General features: G+C 44.3%; 1 protein-coding gene and 3 long non-coding RNA genes across 4 annotated transcripts in view; 1 reads left to right on the forward strand and 3 right to left on the reverse strand.

Moving 5' to 3' along the window:
• Positions 1-6,405: 6,405 nt before the first annotated feature.
• LOC127360258 (T cell receptor beta chain MC.7.G5) overlaps positions 6,406-20,999 on the forward strand; it is a gene marked incomplete in the record, with an annotated part of 299,553 nt that continues 284,959 nt past the window's right edge. Inside the window, 2 exon segments of the mRNA XM_051394591.1 lie at positions 6,406-6,469; positions 6,676-6,964. Of these exon segments, the coding sequence (XP_051250551.1) occupies positions 6,421-6,469; positions 6,676-6,964 (338 nt within the window).
• LOC127360752 (uncharacterized) lies at positions 10,196-10,647 on the reverse strand. The gene is made up of 2 exons (XR_007883903.1): positions 10,456-10,647; positions 10,196-10,350 (listed from the first exon to the last, which is right to left on the reverse strand). It is a non-coding gene; the product is annotated as an uncharacterized LOC127360752 (long non-coding RNA).
• On the reverse strand, positions 11,406-11,770 carry LOC127360808 (uncharacterized). The gene is made up of 2 exons (XR_007883930.1): positions 11,666-11,770; positions 11,406-11,489 (listed from the first exon to the last, which is right to left on the reverse strand). It is a non-coding gene; the product is annotated as an uncharacterized LOC127360808 (long non-coding RNA).
• Positions 15,047-15,493, reverse strand: LOC127360750 (uncharacterized). Its single transcript, XR_007883902.1, has 2 exons — positions 15,307-15,493; positions 15,047-15,201 (listed from the first exon to the last, which is right to left on the reverse strand). It is a non-coding gene; the product is annotated as an uncharacterized LOC127360750 (long non-coding RNA).

Here is a 20,999-nt window from a genome sequence, read left to right on the forward strand (position 1 = left end):
TCTTGATCTTCTATTATTCACAATAACCAACTGACACTCCCATCTGCAGCTCTTTATATCCTTTTAGAGACTCTGGCAGTTTGCATCTAACAGAACATGGCTATTATCATTAAAGAAGGCCTCAGATTATCACTCTTTGTGCTGTGGACTGCAGGTAATTTACTGGGGACCCTGCATTGTTTATACGTTTTAAATGAACTAACTTTTTATCATGTTTTTGACTTGTTGCAATTGTTTATTATTTAAAATATAAGTTTTGTCAGAAAGTCCAGAAATTGGTTGATTATAAAGGTTTGTTTGTACAGGTGTAATTGATGGGAGCGATGTCACCCAGAATGATACACTGTGGAAATACAAGGGCAACAGTGCAACAATAGACTGCAGACACACAAAGGGCGCTTACTACAACCAGATGTACTGGTACAGACAGTTACCAGGAGACACAATTAAACTTATTGTGTTCACATCAATCAGCAGCAAAGACTTTGGCAATTTCAGCACAGAGAAATTCTCAGCCACCAAACCTGATGCTGCCAGTGGGACATTCACAGTGAACAATCTGGAGCCAGAAGATAAAGGCTTGTACTTCTGTGCTGTGAGTGAACACAGTGATACAGATGCACTCAATAGCTGAACAAAAACCTCAGTGCACTAATTATCTCATGTACTGTAGGGGGACCTCATGCACCACATATACTTCAAGTTACACAGTGATTCAATATGCAGCAAACAGAATCAGAGTACGTCACAGAAGATAGGGACACTCTCACCTGCAACTTGTCATATCTCTGTGACTACACTGACAGTTGAGACTCAAACCTTCAGAACAAGGACATGATCAAACAGGATCACCACATCTACCAGATGTACCGGTACAGACAGCTGCCAGGAGAAGCAATGAAACTTATAGTGTTCACAATAGTTGGGAGTGAAGATCATGACTTTGGCAATTTCAGCCACCAAACTTGGCGTTCACAGTGGGACATTCACAGTGAACAATCTGGAGCCTAAGAAGATAAAGGCTTGTATTCCTGCGCTGTGAGTCAGGGACCACAGTGTGTAGGATTCAGTGATGCCTGGCGGAGTGGTTGAAAGCTATTTCCCCGCTTCTCTCCAAACTGCGGTGGCCACAAAACACCCTAACGTCCCCATCTACAGCCAGTGTTTGGTTTGTCTGTTTTGGGCTACTGTAGAAACATGGCTGTTCAACATGGTAGACTCTATGGAAGGTGACCCGCTGCATCTGTACATATAAAAGACTTGTTCTAAGGTAACAAAAACTGAATCCTAGTGATCACACACTAGATGAAAACACAGTTAGGCATATTATATTTCATTTCTGCAAACAGAGCCTCCTAAATGTTACACACTGGACCTTTAAGTTACAGGATGCACAGACATTTCACTCATCTGAGTACTAAAGTCACATTGAATATTTAGCTAGAATCCAATAATAGGTTATCTATTTATGGTATAAACTTCTCCTGTCAGCCACAAAATAGATTCAGGTGATCTGTTTGGCTAAATGAAAGCTCTGACAGCCCATTTAACCTGGTTGGAAAGGTTGTCCTTCGTCACCTATGCTATTCTCATAAACTGTTTCAGGTTTATTTTGGTAGACAAACAATCATGTGAAGAATTGGAAAACCAAACTTGATCAGAATTCCTCATGTTGTAGGACTACCAGTCCAGAAATATCATTAATCTTTTGTTCATCACAGTTTACGTCTCAGGCAAACAGCTCGTCAGTGTCACAATGACTGCAGATGGGAGTGATGGACAGTAGGGGGACCCCAAGAACCACCTTTACTGATACAGGAACAACAAAAAAAAACCCATCATACAATCCAGTGACACTCCCATCTGCAGCTCTTTATATCCATGTATCTATTACAGACTCTGGCAGTTTGTGTCTAACAGAACATGGATATTATCATTAAACAAGGCCTCTTCAGATTATCAGTCTTTGTGCTGTGGACTGCAGGTAATTTACTGGGGAGCGTGCATTATCAATACGTTTTAACTGAACTGAGTTTTGATCATGTTTATTTTTTTAAATGGATTTTATGTCAGAAAGTCCAAAAATTGGTTGATTATAAAGGTTTGTTTGTACAGGTCTAATTGGTGGGAGCGATGTCACCCAGAATGAGACACTGTGGAAATACAAGGGCAACAGTGCAACAATAGACTGCACACATACAAAGGGTCCCAGCTATTTCTATATGTACTGGTACAGACAGCTACCAGGAGAAACAATGAAACAAATTGTGTTCACATCAATCAACAGCAAAGACTTTGGCAATTTCAGCACAGTGAAATTCTCAGCCACCAAACCTGATGCTGCCAGTGGGACATTCACAGTGAAGAATCTGGAGCCAGAAGATAAAGGCTTGTACTTCTGTGCTGTGAGTGAACACAGTGATACAGATGCACTCAATAGCTGAACAAAAACCTCAGTGCACTGTTAGTATTACTGTTTCAATATCTCATGTACTGTAGGGGGACCTCGAGGACCGCAAATCCTCCCAGTTACACTTTGATCAAATGCCACATAATATATGACACTCCCACCTGCAGCTCTTCATATCTCTGTAGCTACACTGACAATATTCTGTTTGACTCTTGACTTTCTGAACATGGATGGACGTTTGCAAACATGGTCTCATCAGCTTGTTACTAGTTCTACTCTGGATAAAAAGTACAAAAAGATCAGCACACTGCTTTATTGGCCTCAGTGTCTCTTAGAGGGATCATGAACAAAAGCTCAAAATCACTGTGAACTTTCTGCTGTGTGCAAGTTAAAATGGTCATTGATGGTAACAGTTTTCATACAGGTGTCACTCAGACTTGATATCTAAATATCTGTGAACTGAAAAAACTCCATTACTGAAAACTACAGTATGTTTTACATCAGCAGGGGAAACAAACCTCAACAATTGAATTAAAGACAACAAGCTACACGTCCACTGACTGCAGTATCAAGATAACGTTCCTCCTTCCCCGCTGATGAAGTTAAAGCTCTGATGAAGACCTCTCTCTGACACCTCCCCTGTTTATTATACTCTGACAGTGATGCACTCTCTTCCACAGGTGCTGAGCTGAGGACCTGACAAGATTAACATGATGGTTAACACAATCTTCATGGTCTTTATATTTGGTTTTCTTCATCTTCCAGGAAATAAGGGTGAGAAATACAAGAATATTCCAGAAAGAGAGAGACATTGCACAGCTCCATTTCCAAAATCAAAATCATCTCTGCTTTTTCCACAGGTGCCTCTAAAACCAACAGTGTCCTCCAAACACCTTCTTTCATCATAAAGAGAACGGGTGAATCTGTTGCCAGAGGAATCAACTGTTCACACAGCATAACATATTACGACAATATTCTCTGGTACAAACAACAACAAGGAGCTCTAAAGCTTCTGGGATATCTGAATGGAAAATTCTTAAATCTCGAGGACAGCGTGAAGGGAAAAATCAGCTTTGATGGAGAAGGCAATAAACATTCCAGCTTCACTATTTCTGATCTTACATTAAATGACAGCGGTGTGTATTTCTGTGCTGCCAGTCGGCACAGTGCTTCAGATTCCCCACAAGTCAATACAAAAACTCTCCTTTATCTGCCTGCAGATAGACAACATGTTGAGTCTCTGAACACCTGCAGCCAGCCTCCATCTAAACCAAGCCTTTCAAGATTTTAATCAACTGTTCGGACTGAATTGTGACCTCCTCTGAGGTTGTGCTGTAGGCCCACAGATAATCAGGTTATTGTAGGATTGCAGAGAATAATGTTTGTGATACTGTCTCATGACTGATAGCAAACATGGATATTATTATCAAAAAAGTTAATGTCATACTGTCTTTTTGCTACAGGTAACTACAGGTAATTTACAATAAAAGAAATGTGTACAATTAGAAGTTTACATTAAATTATTGTTTCATGTTTGTACTATAATTAGAATCAGAATCAAAATCAGAATTTGGTTTACTACCAAGTATGTTTTTACATGTATAACGAATTTGCCTTGGTGCGTTGGTGCATAAAAATCACACAAAAATCAAGTACTGTTTGAAATATAAATAAATAAAGATGAAGATAAAAAGATTTAAAACTGTCAGCCACAATCTGGGCACATTGCAGCCGATCATCTTCTCAGCGGATTGAATTATACGGGGAGTCACACAGGATGATGGAGGCAGGTGGGGCTGGGTTCTTCCTGAAGTCCACAACCATCTCCAGCGTTTAGCTCAAGGTTGTTCTGGCTGCACCAGGTCACCACATGGTCAATCTCCCATCTGTAGGTGGACATATCTCCATCATCTGCAAACTTCAGGAGCCTGACGGACTGGTGACTGGAGGTGCAGCTGTTGGTGTGAAGGGAGAAGAGCAGAGGAGAGTTAGGTTCGAGAGTCAGACACATTTTCCCCCAGCTTCACGTGCTGTTTCCCGTCAGACAGGAAGTCTGTGATCCACCTGCAGGTGGAGTCAGGCACAGTTAGCTGGGAGAGCTTGTTGGGACATTTTAGGACTACCAGTCCAGAAATATCATTCATCTTTTGTTCATCACAGCATATGTCACAGGCAAACAGCTCGTCAGTGTTGCAATGACTGCAGATGGGAGAGATGGACAGTAGGGGGACCCCAAGAACCACTTTTACTGATACAGGAAATAAAAAAAAACACATCGTACAATCCAGTGACACTCCCATCTGCAGCTCTTTATATCCATGTGTCTATTAGAGACTCTGGCAGTTTGTGTCTATCAGAACATGGATATTATTGTTAAACAAGGCCTCCTCGGATTTTCACTCTTTGTGCTGTGGACTGCAGGTAATTTACAATAACATCAACTGTGGAAGTTTATATTTCAGGGTCTTGCTCTCAATATAGTCATTATAGTAGTATAGTAACTGTGGTTACCTTTACTGCTTTACACACAGGTCTAATTGATGGGAGCGATGTCACCCAGAATGACATAATGTGGAAATACAAGGGCGACAGTGCAGCAATAGACTGCAGACACACGAAGGGTGAATTATACTACTACATGTACTGGTACAGACAGCTACCAGGAGAAACAATGAAACTAATTGTGTTCACATCATCAATCAACACAAATCATGACTTTGGCAATTTCAGTACAGTGAAATTCTCAGCCACCAAACCTGACGCTGCCAATGGGACATTCACAGTGAACAATCTGGAGCCAGGAGATAAAGGCTTGTACTTCTGTGCTGTGAGTGAACACAGTGATACAGATGCACTCAATAGCTGAACAAAAACCTCAGTGCACTAATTATCTCATGTACTGTAGGGGGACCTCATGCACCACATATACTTCCAGTTACACAGTGATTCAATATGCAGCGAACAGAATCAGAGTACGTCACAGAAGATAGCGACACTCCCACCTGCAACTTGTCATATCTCTGTGACTACACTGACAGTTGAGACTCAAACCTTCAGAACAAGGACATGATCAAACAGGATCACCACATCTACCAGATGTACCGGTACAGACAGCTGCCAGGAGCAATGGAGCAAGCAATGAAACTTATAGTGTTCACAATAGTTGGGAGTGAAGATCATGACTTTGGCAATTTCAGCCACCAAACCTGGCGCTCACAGTGGGACATTCACAGTGAACAAAAAAGAAAATAAAGGCTTGTATTCCTGTACTGTGAGTCAGGGACCACAGTGACACATTTAATTTACAACGCTACGTAAAAACCTTTCTATTGACCTTCTCTTCATCCTGTATTACTAGACTAACTGTTACTACTAAACTACTTTACAACACGAAAATCTTAAGAAAATACTATTTTAGAATATTTTAAGCTTCATAACAAGTTTTGAAATATCGCTGTCTTTCTAACTAAAATATATGGAATTAACCATTATTATTCATGAGAAAGAGGTAATTATGGAAACATATGAGTAAGGCTTCAAATGACAGTTAATTTAGTGTCAGAATATGATGATACTATTTTATTACATCTTTACATTACTTGTAGTTTACAGTCCAGTCCAACACCAAAAAGTATTCATGTGTAAAACAGATGTATTAGATATTTAAGCATCAAATTTAATGCAATAACTGGACAAACTAATCTTAACTCAAGGTCACCTTACTGGTCCTCCACTACATTTACCAAAGACCATCAGATATGGTTAAAGCTCCAGAAAGAGCTAGCAAGTGGACCTTGAGTTAATATTATTTTGACAAACTTCTCCTCTTCAGCATATCATTACTCAGATCTTTACACACAGAGCCAGTGATGTGTAAGAGGTAGTTAAAATGAGTCAGATGCTCAATGACACCACCCACCTAATGACTTGGGAGGGTTTAAGCCACAAGAAGGTTGGAATAGTCAGTATAACTGTTTCACTCATTGCAAAGACAAACAGAAAAACACAAAATGATCCTCTTATTCATTTGCATTACTTTTAACTCTATTCTGGTTTCAGGTAATGTCATTAAAACTCATTTATAATATAATTTTAATTCACATTTTCAACAAAAAGTGTTTATAGATTTGCTTGTGTACAGCCACTCTCAAATATTACTGCTATTTCAGCTGTCTTATATATTAATTTACATTTCATGTTGTTCAATTCACCAGTGTTTATGCTCTGGTTATATTCTGTCTGAGGGTTTGATTCTTTTTAAGCAGGTTCCTCTCTCAGTGAACAAGTCTACCAGACTCCAGCTGACATGTACAACACACCAGGAGGAAAAGCTGAAATCAACTGTTCACACAGTATTCAGAGCTATGACCGAATCCTCTGGTACAAACAAACAGAAAGGCAACTACAGTTCCTGGGATATATGTTGGCAAACATAAGAAACCCAGAGAATGGAGTGAATGTGAAGATGGAAGGGAGTGCAAATAAAGGCCAAACCTGCACATTAATAATTGAAGAACTCCAGCTGAACAGCAGTGCAGTGTACTTCTGTGCTGCTAGTTTACACAGTGCTACATATCACTGCTCCTCAGTACAAAAACCTCATCACACTCTTCATCTCTGTAGCACACAGCCTCTTGCACCTGTATGCTTTCCTTTCAGTAGGTGGTGGTATATCTTACCTCAGCCCTTTATACTGAACCAGTGGAGTGTAGTGGTAGTTGACATGATAGTTAGAATATTAGAAGATGCATGATGACACCACCCACCTGATGCCTACATGTTGGTTTGTAGATAGGAAGGTTTACTAAGAGTTGACCAGCGGCCATTGGTTTGAATCCAGCCTGCAGCCCCCCTCGCTGTATCTCATCCCCTTTCTCTCCCCCTTTCCTGTCTGTCTTGAACTGTCAAATAAAGCCAAGAAAATATATATATGAAAAACTGGTCCAACTTCACATAACCTTCACACACTGACTCATGCAGTATTTTTCACACCTGCAGGGGGAGACAAACACTGCTAATAAAGCATAGGTTGTGATGATATACTTTGTGGTGGATGACAATAAAACAGATGAAAAAATAAATGAGGTTTCGGCAAATGTTTTATTCTGAGCATTGCTTTGATTGGATTAAAGCCCTGCAGACTTGTTCATGTTTAACAAGCCTGTCTTTGATGTTTTCTTCGACCTTGCCTTTTCAACCTGAAGTCTGCATGTGATTTGAGTTGTTAAAATTCAAACAGTAATATGGTAATAGAATATCTGAGAGCCTTGTTTCTCTCTTTATCTCTTTGCATCTTCCTTTTGTTTCCCTCAGTTCCCCACTCCCATGTTCCATCTATTCATCATCTCTTTGCCTCCATTACTTGATTCCATCATCCCTGTCTGTAATTACCTGCAGGTTTATGAACCTGAAATTGAGATCTATGGTGGATTTGCTGTTTGAGGAGGGTTACTTTGAGGACATCACCTCTAGCAACACCTTCTTCAAGAACTGTACCTTCTTTGCCACCCTATTCTGTCGCCTAGCAACCAAGACCGAATCCTCCATCATTTCAGCTTTTAAAATTGCGGAGCTGCCTTTCATCCCAAACTATACGATTGATTTGTCTCCTCCAAAATGACACAAAAGATGTCACATGTAGAAAGCCGATGGGAACTGTATCAGCAGCTGTGTCCACACATACTAGACCTTCCACTGGCTTGTTAGTTGTTTACAGTCTTCACACACGTCAAGCAATCACTCACAGCTGCTATCAGTGGCAGCCAGGATTCCTCATTAGATTGGGATTATGAAACTTGTTTGCTTATTAATGCTCTATCTCTTCTGGGGCTCCCTGTTCAGAACTTAAGGCTGATAGTTGCCATAGTAAACCTTATTAGCACAATGAGACATTATGGGAACAAACCACATGAGGAATGCAGTTGGACTGTGCAGGTGTGACCTCCTGTTAGCCAGAGGATTTGAGTTTATCAACTCATAGTGTTATTACTGCAATACACTGCAATAATTGGGGAGACTGTATTCATATTCACGATTACTGCACTAGAGTGACACTTGGCAGATTATAATGAGCTTTGATTCTGCACTGGAAACGATTTTTATAGAATGAAATACCTGTGGAGTTTGCTAGAAATGGGTTGAGACACTGTAGATGCATACTAGTAGCCCAAATGATCACTTGGTCACTTCTCTGCCAAATGAAAGTGACAATTTGCAACTTATTAGTGTCAAGTCAATCAAATAGAGTTAACCATATAGCACACAAACTATTGTTGTTGTTATTATTATTATTTTGTGTGGGACACACTCTATTCTGAGGGTTTCTGTGCCTGCTCCTCTCAAATGGTAGGTTGCAATAAACAGGTCAATGATGGTATTTGTTTGGGATGTCCCTTTTTTCATTCATTCACATAAACCACTTTTTCTTTATCAAAAAAACTCATTAATAGGGGGTTAGCTTTACAATGTATTTTCATTGTACACTAAAATATGTACAAATTTAACACTCATAATGTACAGAACAGATTTTTATCAGTTTTCTATCAGTGTTTTAAGTTGTAAAAGACAACATTTATACAATCACATGAATTTCAAACAGATGTTTATTAGGCGTGCGTAAAGGGTGCCACCCCCCTGCAGAGAGTTCTCAAACTCTCTTCAATGGGGCAGGAAGTTACAGCCTACTGTAGGGCTACAGTGGCGCTACTTCACACTTTGTCCATCCTTAAGCGTCGTTCCTTCACTGCAGCGAACACCGTAATAACGCGAGGAGCGTTTTACACGAAGTAAGTTTCAAACATATATGCGTTTATCACATCTAGACTGTTTGTCTTATACACCTCTATTATCTAAGGCATAAAAACATATCATACACAGATGCAGCCCTTTAACGTACATAAAAGCCACAGTGCAGCTTAGATGTGAAATCCAAGCTCTGTCCATGGTGCTGATATAACCGCACAGCCTAAATACAATATTCCTTACAATAAAGAATTCAATCTTCTGTATAATGATATATGACTGGTGGATTTTGAACACAACGCTGCATTCTTACGGTATTTCCCCAAACCGACCTACTGTTTTTTATGCTTATTTATCTATTAATTTATTATTTTTATTACCTACTTTATTATATGGCATCAGCGTGAATGGAAACGCTACAAATCCCTTCGATTTAAAGACGAGTTTAATGTATGAAACCGAGAACAATCGGCGCAAAATGTGTCGCCATTAGAATTTAAAGATAAATGTGTGTACATTTAAAAAATGCACATTTTGAACTTTTTTAAATTTTTTTTTTAAGTAAAACGCTTGGAACATTCATGACGTCATCCCCACCGTCATTTCCATGACGTAGCAACCACTTCAAAGGACTCCTTTGATGTGTGCCGCTGCAAAAATCAACCCCATGAAGCTCATTTCATCATCAACTCCAGTCCGAGTAGATACAGTTAGCAATCGATCAGGATATCTCCCACCTTTGTGCAGAGTCACACGATCAACGATAATTGGAAATCAGCAGAAATATCATTTCTTTGCAACTTCCACTATACGCCAACATGTCAGTTTTGAGTCTTGGTCTAGTTGTGGTTCCTTGGGCCATCAGAACTGCTCGTTGCCTCGTTAGAACTGGATTGCAGCGCATTCCCCCCAGTTCACCCAGCGTTTACCCAGAACCGGTGCAACGCGAGTCACCTGCAGAGGTAGACCCAGCATCACAGGCACGGGCAAACTGACAGGGCTGGTGTTAGGACTGGACCCAGGAGCAGACACCCAGACAGTATGGAAGGTTTAAAGGGGGTTTTATTCCACGCACACACACACACACAGGGGGGATGAGGGGCGGCCACAGCAGGAACGGGTGGGTGAGATGGCGGAAGAGACCGGAGACACAGAGGCACAGGAGAGCGGACACAGGAAGCCAAACTGCACAAGGGACCCTGGGGCACGGGAGAGAAACGGTTAGACAAGGGGACACGCACAGGGAAAACACAAGAGAGCTTGAAGTTGCCTAACTCAATACTGAGAGGAGCCACGAGAGTTACCACCACATAGGCTGAAACAATCTGGCGATGAATGGGAGGAAGACCGGGGTTCTTGAAGACTGAGGCATGATGAATGATTGAGAGCAGGTGAGACAGCAGGCAGCAGGTGAGGAGAATGGAGGCCGCACCCTCAGACACACAGGGAAGGGGGAGGAGCAAAGGGAGCAGGAGGGGAGCAGAGCCATGACAGTACCCCCCTCAACGGACGCCTCCTGGCGGCCCTACCGGGCTTGTCAGGATGGGATCGGTAGAAGTCCGAAAGAAGTGCCGGGGAACCCAAGAACGCTCCTCCGGCCCGTACCCTTCCCAGTCCACCAGGTACTGGAAACCCCGGGCCCCGCCGTCGGACGTCCAGGATCTGGCGAACTGTGTAGGCTGGGTGGTCGTCAATGAGCCGGGGGGCGGAGGGGGTCGGCCGGAGGGCACAGAGGGCTGGAGGAGACAGGCTTCAGGAGAGATACGTGAAACACAGGATGCACATGTAGTGACGGAGGGAGTTTTAACCTCACCGCCACAGGATTGATGATTTTGTCCACTTCAAAAGGTCCAATAAATCGTGGAGCCAGCTTTCGAGACTCTACCTGCAATGGCAGGTCTCGAGAAGACAGCCATACCTTCTGACCAGGTGTGTAATCGGGGGCAGGGAGTCGGTGGCGGTCCGCCAGGCGTTGGTTTCTAGCCGCTGTCCGTAGCAGGGCTGCACGAGCCTCAGTCCAAATCCGGCGACAGCGGCGCAGGTGGTCCTGTACTGACGGGACCGCCACCTCCCCTTCCTGAGATGGGAACAATGGAGGTTGAAAACCATAAGCTGCCATGAATGGGGACATACCTGTGGCAGCGCAGGTGAGGGAGTTGTGAGCATATTCGATCCACGGAAGAAATGTGCACCAGGAGACCGGATGTCGGGCGGCGACGCAGCGCAAGGCAGCCTCCAGTTGCTGGTTAGCCCGTTCTGTCTGGCCGTTGGATTGTGGGTGGTAACCTGAGGATAGACTGACAGAAGCGCCCAAGGCCTGGCAGAAGGCTCGCCAAACCTGGGAGGCGAATTGTGGACCACGGTCTGAAACTAGGTCTTGAGGGATTCCATGTAGGCGGAACACATGGGTGACCAGGAGTTTGGCAGTCTCTAGGGACGAGGGGAGCTTGGGCAGAGGCACGAAATGGACAGACTTAGAAAAACGGTCAACAATAGTGAGAATGGTGTCATTACCTTCAGAGGTAGGCAGTCCAGTAACAAAGTCCAGGGCGATATGGGACCAGGGGCGACTTGGAACGGGCAAGGGGTGTAATTGTCCAGCTGGCAGCTGGTGGGAGGATTTCCGCGGGCACAGACAGAACAGGCGGCTACAAAGGCTCTCGTGTCTCTCGCCATGGATGGCCACCAAAACTTCCGCCGTAGGAAATCCAGTGTTCGCTGGTAACCAGGATGGCAAGAGATCCTGGAAGAGTGAGCCCACTGGAGGACCTGGGACCTGGTTGAGTCTGGAACAAAGAGTCGGTTAGGGGGCCGTTACCTGGGTCGGGTTGTGAGCGTTGTGCTTGCTTCACCAGAGCCTCTATCCGCCAGTTCACTGCAGCCACCACACAAGAAGCCGGGAGGATGGTCTCTGGTTCAGTCCCCGGCGTCTCGGGTCGGCTTGGCGTGATAGGGCATCTGGCTTGGCATTGCGGGACCCAGGTCGGTAGGTGAGGGTGAAAACAAAACGGTCAAGGAACAAAGCCCACCGGGCCTGACGGGAGTTGAGCCTCTTGGCTGAGCGGAGGTACGCCAGGTTCTTGTGGTCCGTCCACACGATGAACGGGAGAGCAGCGCCCTCCAACCAATGCCTCCACTCCTGAAGGGCTACCACCACCGCCAGCAGCTCTCTGTTCCCAACGTCATAGTTCCTCTCCGCTGGGGACAGGCGTCTGGAGAGGAAGGCACAGGGGTGCAGCTTCTGGTCCTTGGGGGATCGCTGGGAGAGTACTGCCCCAATGCCAGTGTCAGAGGCATCCACCTCCACCACGAACTGGAGGGGAGGGGTCAGGATGCCGCAGCACCGGGGCAGAAGTAAACAGTTCCTTCAGGGCTAGAAAGGCTGTTTCTGCTTCAGGGGACCAAGCGAACGGTGCTTTCACCGAGGTGAGCTTAGTCAGGGGGCTGCTACCTTACTATAATTCCTAATAAAGCGGCGGTAAAAGTTAGCAAACCCCAAGAAGCGCTGCAACTGTTTGCGAGTGGTGGGTCTCGGCCAATCAGCCACGGCCTGAATCTTGGCTGGGTCAGCCTTAACCTGCCCCGCTCAATAATAAACCCCAGAAAAGACACGGATGTCACATTGAACTCGCATTTCTCGGCTTTCACGTAAAGCTTGTTCTCCAGGAGTCTCTGGAGTACCTGCCGGACATGCTGAACATGTTCCTCCTGGGACTGCGAAAAGATGAGTATGTCATCTAAATAGACGAACAGGAACCTGTTCAGCATGTCTCTCAGCACATCATTGACCATGGCCTGGAACACAGCTGGCGCATTGGTCAATCCAAAGGGCATCACCAAATATTCGAAGTGGCCTAAAGGGGTGTTAAAGGCAGTCTTCCACTCATCTCCCTCTCTGATCCTGACTAGATGGTATGCGTTCCGGAGGTCTAATTTCGAGAACACTTTAGCCTTATGAAGGGGTTCAAATGCCGGGTCAATGAGAGGGAGAGGGTACTTATTCTTAATGGTGATGTCATTAAGCCCTCGATAATCAATGCAAGGGCGGAGGGACTGGTCTTTCTTTGTTACAAAAAGAAACCTGCCCCTACCGGAGACGAAGAGGGTCGAATAAGCCCTGCCGCTAGTGAGTCACCTATATATTTCTCCATGGCTTCGCGCTCAGGTCTGGAAAGGTTATACAGGCGACTAGACGGCAGAGTGGAACCAGGGAGCAGCTCTATAGCGCAATCATATGGCCTATGAGGAGGTAATGAGACGGCACGATGTTTACTAAAAACCTCCCCTAGGTTGTGGTATTCTACAGGGACGGCAGATAGATCAGGGGGCTCGGGAGGTTTGGGAACAGTGGGATGTGTTACACTAGCGGACTGGAGACAATGTGAATGACAGTGAGCACTCCAGCTAATGAGTGAGCCAGTAGACCAGTCGAATTGGGGATTGTGGAGTTTTAGCCAGGGGTAACCTAATACAACAGGAGTGTTGGGTGATGAAATAACCAGTAAGCTAATCTCCTCACGGTGATTACCAGAAAGGATAAGTGTGAGGGGAACGGTTTGCCGAGTAATGTTGGCTAAATGTTTCCCGTCTAAGGCGTTAACGGGTTGGTTGTCAGGGAGTTTGATAGTGGGAATGTTTGCCTGAAGCACGAATGCCGAGTCAATGAAACTCTCCTCGGCACCTGAGTCGACTAGTGCTGTGAGGGGAATGGAATTTAACTGCCAGTGAAGGGACGCTTTTAATTGCAAGCGACTAAGAGGGGCAGAGGAGGAAGCGGGGACTTGGCTCACAGGAGCAACACCATTCTCCGTTTCTTTCTTTGGCAGCTGGGGGCAGGCAGCCAAGAAGTGACCGTGCTGGCCACAATAAATGCATAACCCGGACCTCATCCGGCGTTGGCGTTCTGCCTGAGTGAGGCGGGTGCGACCCAATTGCATAGGCTCCTCTACGGGCTCGGGGGGTACCTGGCTCGAGGGGCGTTTGCATGGGGCTGCTAACTGGGGATCTACTGAGATGGTGGCTCTGGGTAAGGCATGGAAAGGAGAGGCTTGTGAGCGCCCCCACTTCTCACGCCGTCTCTCACGAAGACGATTGTCAAGCCTAATCGCTAGTGAGATTAGCTCGTCAAGGCTAGCAGCGCTATCCCTAGCCGCTAACTCGTCCTTCATAACCTCCGACAGCCCATGCACGAAAACAGTCTGCAACGCCTCTTCATCCCAACCACTCTCTGCCGCTAAAACTCTAAACTCGACTGAGAACTCAGCTACTGAACCAGAGCCCTGACGAAGATTCAGTAAGCGTTTAGCTGCCTCTCTGCCTTGCACTGGATGATCAAAAACTTTTCTTAATTCGTCAGAAAATCGCTGGAAGGTTTCACAAATAGGGGAGTGCTTCTCCCACAGGGCGGTTGCCCACTGAGCTGCTTTCCCTGACAATAAGCTAATCACAAAAGCCACTCGGGCGCTATTAGAACTGTAGGTCAACGGCTGTTGTTGGAAAACTAGTGAGCACTGAAGCAGAAACCGCCCACAAGCCCCCAAATCCCCAGCATACCGTTCAGGTGTAGGAACGTGTGGTTCCCGGGGCGGGGGAGGAGAGGCTGCATGCGGCATGGCTGGGGAGGCAGAGGGAGTAGCTGCTTCAATGGCGGTGGTAGGAGCTGTGGGAGGAGTGGAGACCTGATCGAGCTTGGATCCAAGGGCGGCCACACTACAGCGAAGGTCTTGGATGGCTGCCACGATCCCGTCGAGGACCTTCTCGTGTTGGCCCACTCGTTGTCCCTGGTAGGCCAGTGCGCTCGGACGGAGTCTGGGTCCGCTGGGTCCATGCTGGCCAGATTGTTCTGACAGGGCTGGTGTTAGGACTGGACCCAGGAGCAGACACCCAGACAGTATGGAAGGTTTAAAGGGGGTTTTATTCCACGCACACACACACACACAGGGGGGATGAGGGGCGGCCACAGCAGGAACGGGTGGGTGAGATGGCGGAAGAGACCGGAGACACAGAGGCACAGGAGAGCGGACACAGGAAGCCAAACTGCACAAGGGACCCTGGGGCACGGGAGAGAAACGGTTAGACAAGGGGACACGCACAGGGAAAACACAAGAGAGCTTGAAGTTGCCTAACTCAATACTGAGAGGAGCCACGAGAGTTACCACCACATAGGCTGAAACAATCTGGCGATGAATGGGAGGAAGACCGGGGTTCTTGAAGACTGAGGCATGATGAATGATTGAGAGCAGGTGAGACAGCAGGCAGCAGGTGAGGAGAATGGAGGCCGCACCCTCAGACACACAGGGAAGGGGGAGGAGCAAAGGGAGCAGGAGGGGAGCAGAGCCATGACACAAACTACTTAAAGGACAGAAGCTACAATAATATGAGGAGGCAGTGGCACTACAATGACTGCCGCTCTAATGGCTTACATTGTCTGGGTAATGACACCCAACAAAAGAAAGAAGAAGAAGAGGAAGAGCAGAATAGCACCTCTTCAGGCATTCGCTCTATAATTCACAGGAGTCATTCTGGCGGCGAGAGAGTTCAGCTTTCTCCTCTCTCAAACCCAGTACTTGACCGAGAGACATCACAGCCGGTACAGGAGGTGCTACATGAGTCACCGGTAGAGGTAAACCTAGCATCACGGACACAGACAAACTACTTAAAGGACAGAAGCTACAATAATCGGAGGACTCAGTGGCACTACTATGACTGGCGCTTTAAAGGCTTGCATTGTCTGGGTAATAACACCCAACAAAAGAAAGAAGAAGAAGAGGAAGAGCAGAATAGCACCCCTTCAGGCATTCGCTCTATAATTCACATGAGTCATTCTGGTGGTGAGAGAGTTCAGCTTTCTCCTCTCTCAAACCCAGTACTTGACCGAGAGACATCACAGCCTGCTGGCACAGAGTCAGATGGGAATTCAGCATTTTCTTTGGCAGCTGCTTATTCCATGACCAAAGCACAGATTTTAGCAGGAATCGCCAGGCTCAGAGAAATGGGGTACTTTGCCATTGCTCAAACAAGAACTTTGTTGTCCATGGCTCAGGCAACAATGTCCTCACTTATAGAAGAAACCATGCCTGTTTTCACCCTGGCCCAAGCAGGTATTGCTGCTGTTATTCACCCACTCCAAGCAGGTATTGCTATTGCTATTGTTATTCCCACCATCCGTGTGAGAGTCGCTGCTGCTTTTTCCGCAATTCAAGCGGCAGTGGCACGATGGAGACAGCGGAGGACCCCCTAATGGACCAGCTGTTCCCCCACACTTGTATTTTTAAAAAAAAATAATAATTTCTAGCCGGCCAACTGCTTTTGACCATCCATCACTACGTCATACTGAGTTTTACTCGAATGACAGTGACCGACAGCAGTGGCCTGGAAATATGGTGGCACTGAGGCTTAATAATCCTCCAGTGTCCATGTGGGTTTTCCCCGGGTGCTCCGGTTTCCTCCCACAAAGTACTGTTACTGTCAGGTGGCACCTCAGTCTCACATTAGCTTTCACTCCCCTGGTTTTAGCCTTGTATACAGCACAATCTGCCTTCCAATGTCCTTTCTCGTGACAATAGTTACCAATTCTCTTTGGACACATCTTAATAATCCTGCAGCGTCCACGTGGGTTTTCCCCGGGTGCTCCGGTTTCCTCCCACAAACAAAAGAATACAAATAAAAATTCTAATCGTTAATAAATTGTGATTTGCATTATTTATAAATGCCATACATACTTGCATTTTGAATAAACATTCGTTATTAAGAAAAACATTACCATGAAACAACAGCACAGCGTTACTTTCACTAAGTGTCTGTTCACAATAAAGGAAATGTTGCCTTAGTAAAAGATAGGAGGTAAGCATCTCCCCACATACTCTCATTCATTCTCATCCTCTCTACTTTGTTGCTTTCATGATGTTGGTAACTAAACTTTCCTGCAGGTGTTTCACATTTAAAGCCTTCACTTGAAAGGATTAGAGTTACAGTTGCTAAAGGGCCTTCTGCAACATTAATATTTGATTAATCCCCACCGTATCTCCATCCTTTCAACAAGATTAGACGGCTGAGGATGCTAGTACATTCCTGCCTCCCTCTTTACTCCACAGTATTGGTGGCTCCATCCCCATTGTGTTTTCCTATTACTCTGAGTTTCTGGCCCAGGAGAAACAAGGAGCCAGTTACCCAGCTAAACAGCCTGTAACCTTAAACATTTTATTTTACACCACAGAATGGGATCATTGCATTGGACAGGGGTGGAATCTAACTAACAATTTTTACTTAAGACTTTTTCTAATTACAGTTTTGAGGTACTTTTACATATTATCCTATTTTATACTTCCACTTTACTAAATTTCAGATGGAAATATTCATATTTACAAGACCTTTTTAAGTTACAGATGAACATTTCAAATTTTTTTATCAACTTCTAAAATATAATGCATTTTAGAGGTTAATCAACCCATTCTTATTTTGATTGGCCCTAATCATAATAAATAGTAATAAATATATAATCTCAGGAAGAGATACTATTCAATATTTATTCCACCACTGCCTTTTGAGGCTTCACTATAGAACAACTACATTAGTGGCTCTCAGGGTTCAGAGATTTTCAGCTGTGTTTGAGTGGGTTGCAAAACAAGAATTACCTTCATTTTCATCTTGTTTACTTCAGTCACCAGCAGCTATCTTAATAAGGTTAGGTATAATCAGAACTTATTTGATCAGTGGTTTCAGCCTTTCTACTAACAGTGTGTGTTAGTGGTATAAAATTGCAAGTTAACTGCAGCTCATGCTTCACCAGATACCAGACTGAATGTTTTCAGCAGCTATACAAATAGTGTCCTTCATCCAGAGAGAGTCTGTTGTCTAAAGCATGTATGTTTACTGTAGATGTTTCAAGGCTAGGCAATCAATTATTTTCGTTGTAGCTGTCTTGTCTGGGGCTATAAGATCTAAGCATCTTTGTTTTATTGTAGATCCAGTAACTCCCTCCATTTAGCATTTATAAGAAGTATATATACACATAATAATGATTCATACCACTCAAAATGCAGGTGAAGCTGATATATAGACATTTCAATTGTCTGTAAATGTATTTGTTAACAATTCTAACTCCCTACATAACTCATGAAACATCTGTACATCATGATTGATGTAACATAGCTGTGATCATATTTAATGACTACACAAAGCCAAATCTGTACAGTGTTCCGACAAAGTCTGAATATTTTGTTTAGAATTTTGTTTCTCATGGTCTGAGAGTCTTTCAGGTGCTTTTTGGCTGGAGTGCTGCAGCGATGGTCGTCCTTCTGGAAGGTTCTACTCTCTCCACAGAGGAACCCTGGAGCTCTGTCAGGGTGACCATCGGGTTATTGGTCACCTCCCTAACTAAAGCCCTTCTCCCCCGATCACTCAGTTTAGAGAGACGGCCAGCTCTACGAAGAGTCTGGGTGGTTCCAAACTTCTTCCATTTACGGATGATGGAGGCCACTGTGTTCATTGGGACCTTTAAAAGCAGCAGAAATTTTTCTGTACCGTTCCCCAGATCTGTGCCTTGATACAATCCTGTCTCGGAGGTCTACAGACAGTTCCTTCAACTTCATGCTTGTTTTGCGGTCTGACATGCACTGTTAACTGTGGGACCTTATATAGACAGGTGTGTGCCTTTCCAAATCATGTCCAATCAACTGAATTTACCACAGGTGGACTCCAATTAGACTAACAATGTGACAGCTTTTGGCCACCCGTTTCTACTTCACCTTTGATTCTGAGAAATTGTGACAATTCACATATATATTAAGTGCAGGTGCGCTGGTGTGCTGGCAAACCACGACGGTCAGAAAGTAGCTGCTTCATCTTTTTCTTTTTAGAATTGTATGTTTTAATGTTTACTTTATCTAGCCATCTATTGTCTTGTTTTTTTGTAGGCTATGTGAATTGTGACTCTGGCTCTGTAACAGCAAAACATGTTCATTTAAAAAGTGATTCCTGTTACCTTAATTTTCAAATATTTGATCTTAATTCACATGTAGGAAAATGCCCAATATGATCACTCTAAACGTAGGCTACTGCCCAGCACAACCAGTTTATTGATAGGCTACAGTTCATAAAAGATTTCATCCCACGCTTTTTGAAACAAGTTGCCTATATCACCCCCTTTCCATCTTTTATTTAAGGAGTTTTGTGGGGAGATTGACTATTTGGACCGTTGGATAACATTTATGAATATTGTAGGGACTAAGTAGGCGTTTGTGGGGGTCTTTGAGATTAGGTAGAATAACCTAATATTGTTTGTATCGGTAAATACGCCGCTCTGGATTCTTGCTTATATCCTGCCCAGTGACGGACACAATTTATTGTTTTACACTAAATTTGATTGATTAAAAACACTACATAAGTCACTTATTTTGGTGATTCAAAGAGTGAACATTTGTTGTTTATTCTTGGGATAGAAACTTTTTTAAATCTATATCGTCCTCAATGGAAATTCACTTTTCTCAGGTCAGAGTCACACAGGTCAGAGTCACACAAGCTGTCATATTGTTAGTTATCAAGGACAATTTTTTGTTTTTCGTGTTGAAAAATGTTGAAACAAATGAGAAAAATAAACAATAAATTATCTGTACGGAGCCCCTTACGGGACATTAGGGAGAAAGCTCCCGGACAGAACATTAGTTTGAAAGTCGGAAATTTCGTGTCCCAGATCACGAATCAATAGATTAAGTGTCACATATTTCCGTGAGACTTGGATTAACATGAATGTCTATCTAACGGACCCCCACATTGAAAAACAACGCAAAAGGTACACATCTTTCGTTGGAACTTGACGGCAGGGATCCTTGGCCATGCGTCACACCTTTGATGAGTAGGGAGTGAGACTGTGTTGGGCTGCACCACGTCACCCAGAGGTCAATCTCCCATCTGTAGACGGACTCATCTCCATCAGAGATGAGTCCAATGAGGGTGGTGTTATCTGCAAACTTCAGGAACCTGACGGGCTGGTGACCGAAGGTGCAGCTGTCGGTGTACAGGGAGAAGAGCAGAGAAGAAAGAACGCAGCCTTGGGGGGATCCGGTGCTGATGGTCCGAGAGTCAGAGACATTTTCCCCAACTTCACGTGCTGTTTCCTGTCAGACAGGAAGTCTGTGATCGACCTGCAGGTGGAGTCAGGCACAGTGAGCTGGGAGAGCTTGTCCTGTAACAGAGCTAGGATGATGGTATTTAAAGCAGAGCTGAAGTCCACAAACAGGATCCTGACATAGGTTCCTGGAGAGTCCAGATACTGGAGGGGAAAGTGCAGGGCGATGTTTAGTGAAGAATTTTAAAATCAAACTTGATCAGATGTCAGAATTCTTCACATTTTAGGACTACCAGTCCTAAAATATTTCTCCTCAGTATCTCATCAGTATACGTCACTGGCAAACAGCTTGTCAGTGTTACAATGACTGCAGATGATAGTGATGGACAATAGGGGGACCCCAAGAACCACTTTAACTGATACAGAAACTCAACAAAACCACATCATACAATCCGGAGACACTCCCATCTGCAGCTCTTCATATCTATGTATCTATTAGAGACTCTGGCATTTTGCATGTAACAGAACATGGATATTATCATTAAACAAGGCCTCCTCAGATTATTAGTCTTCGTGCTGTGGACTGCAGGTAATTTACTGGGTATCCTGCATTATTATTACATTTTAAATGAAATATCTTTTGATCACGTTTTTGACTTGTTGCAATTTATTATTTTAAATATAAGTTTTGTCAAAAAGTCCAGAAATTGGTTGATTATAAAGGTTTGTTTGTACAGGTCTAATTGATGGGAGCGATGTTACCCAGAATGACACACTGTGGAA

This window comes from Dicentrarchus labrax, unplaced genomic scaffold, assembly GCF_905237075.1.
Source record: "Dicentrarchus labrax unplaced genomic scaffold, dlabrax2021, whole genome shotgun sequence".
Classification (NCBI taxonomy): Eukaryota; Metazoa; Chordata; class Actinopteri; family Moronidae; genus Dicentrarchus; species Dicentrarchus labrax.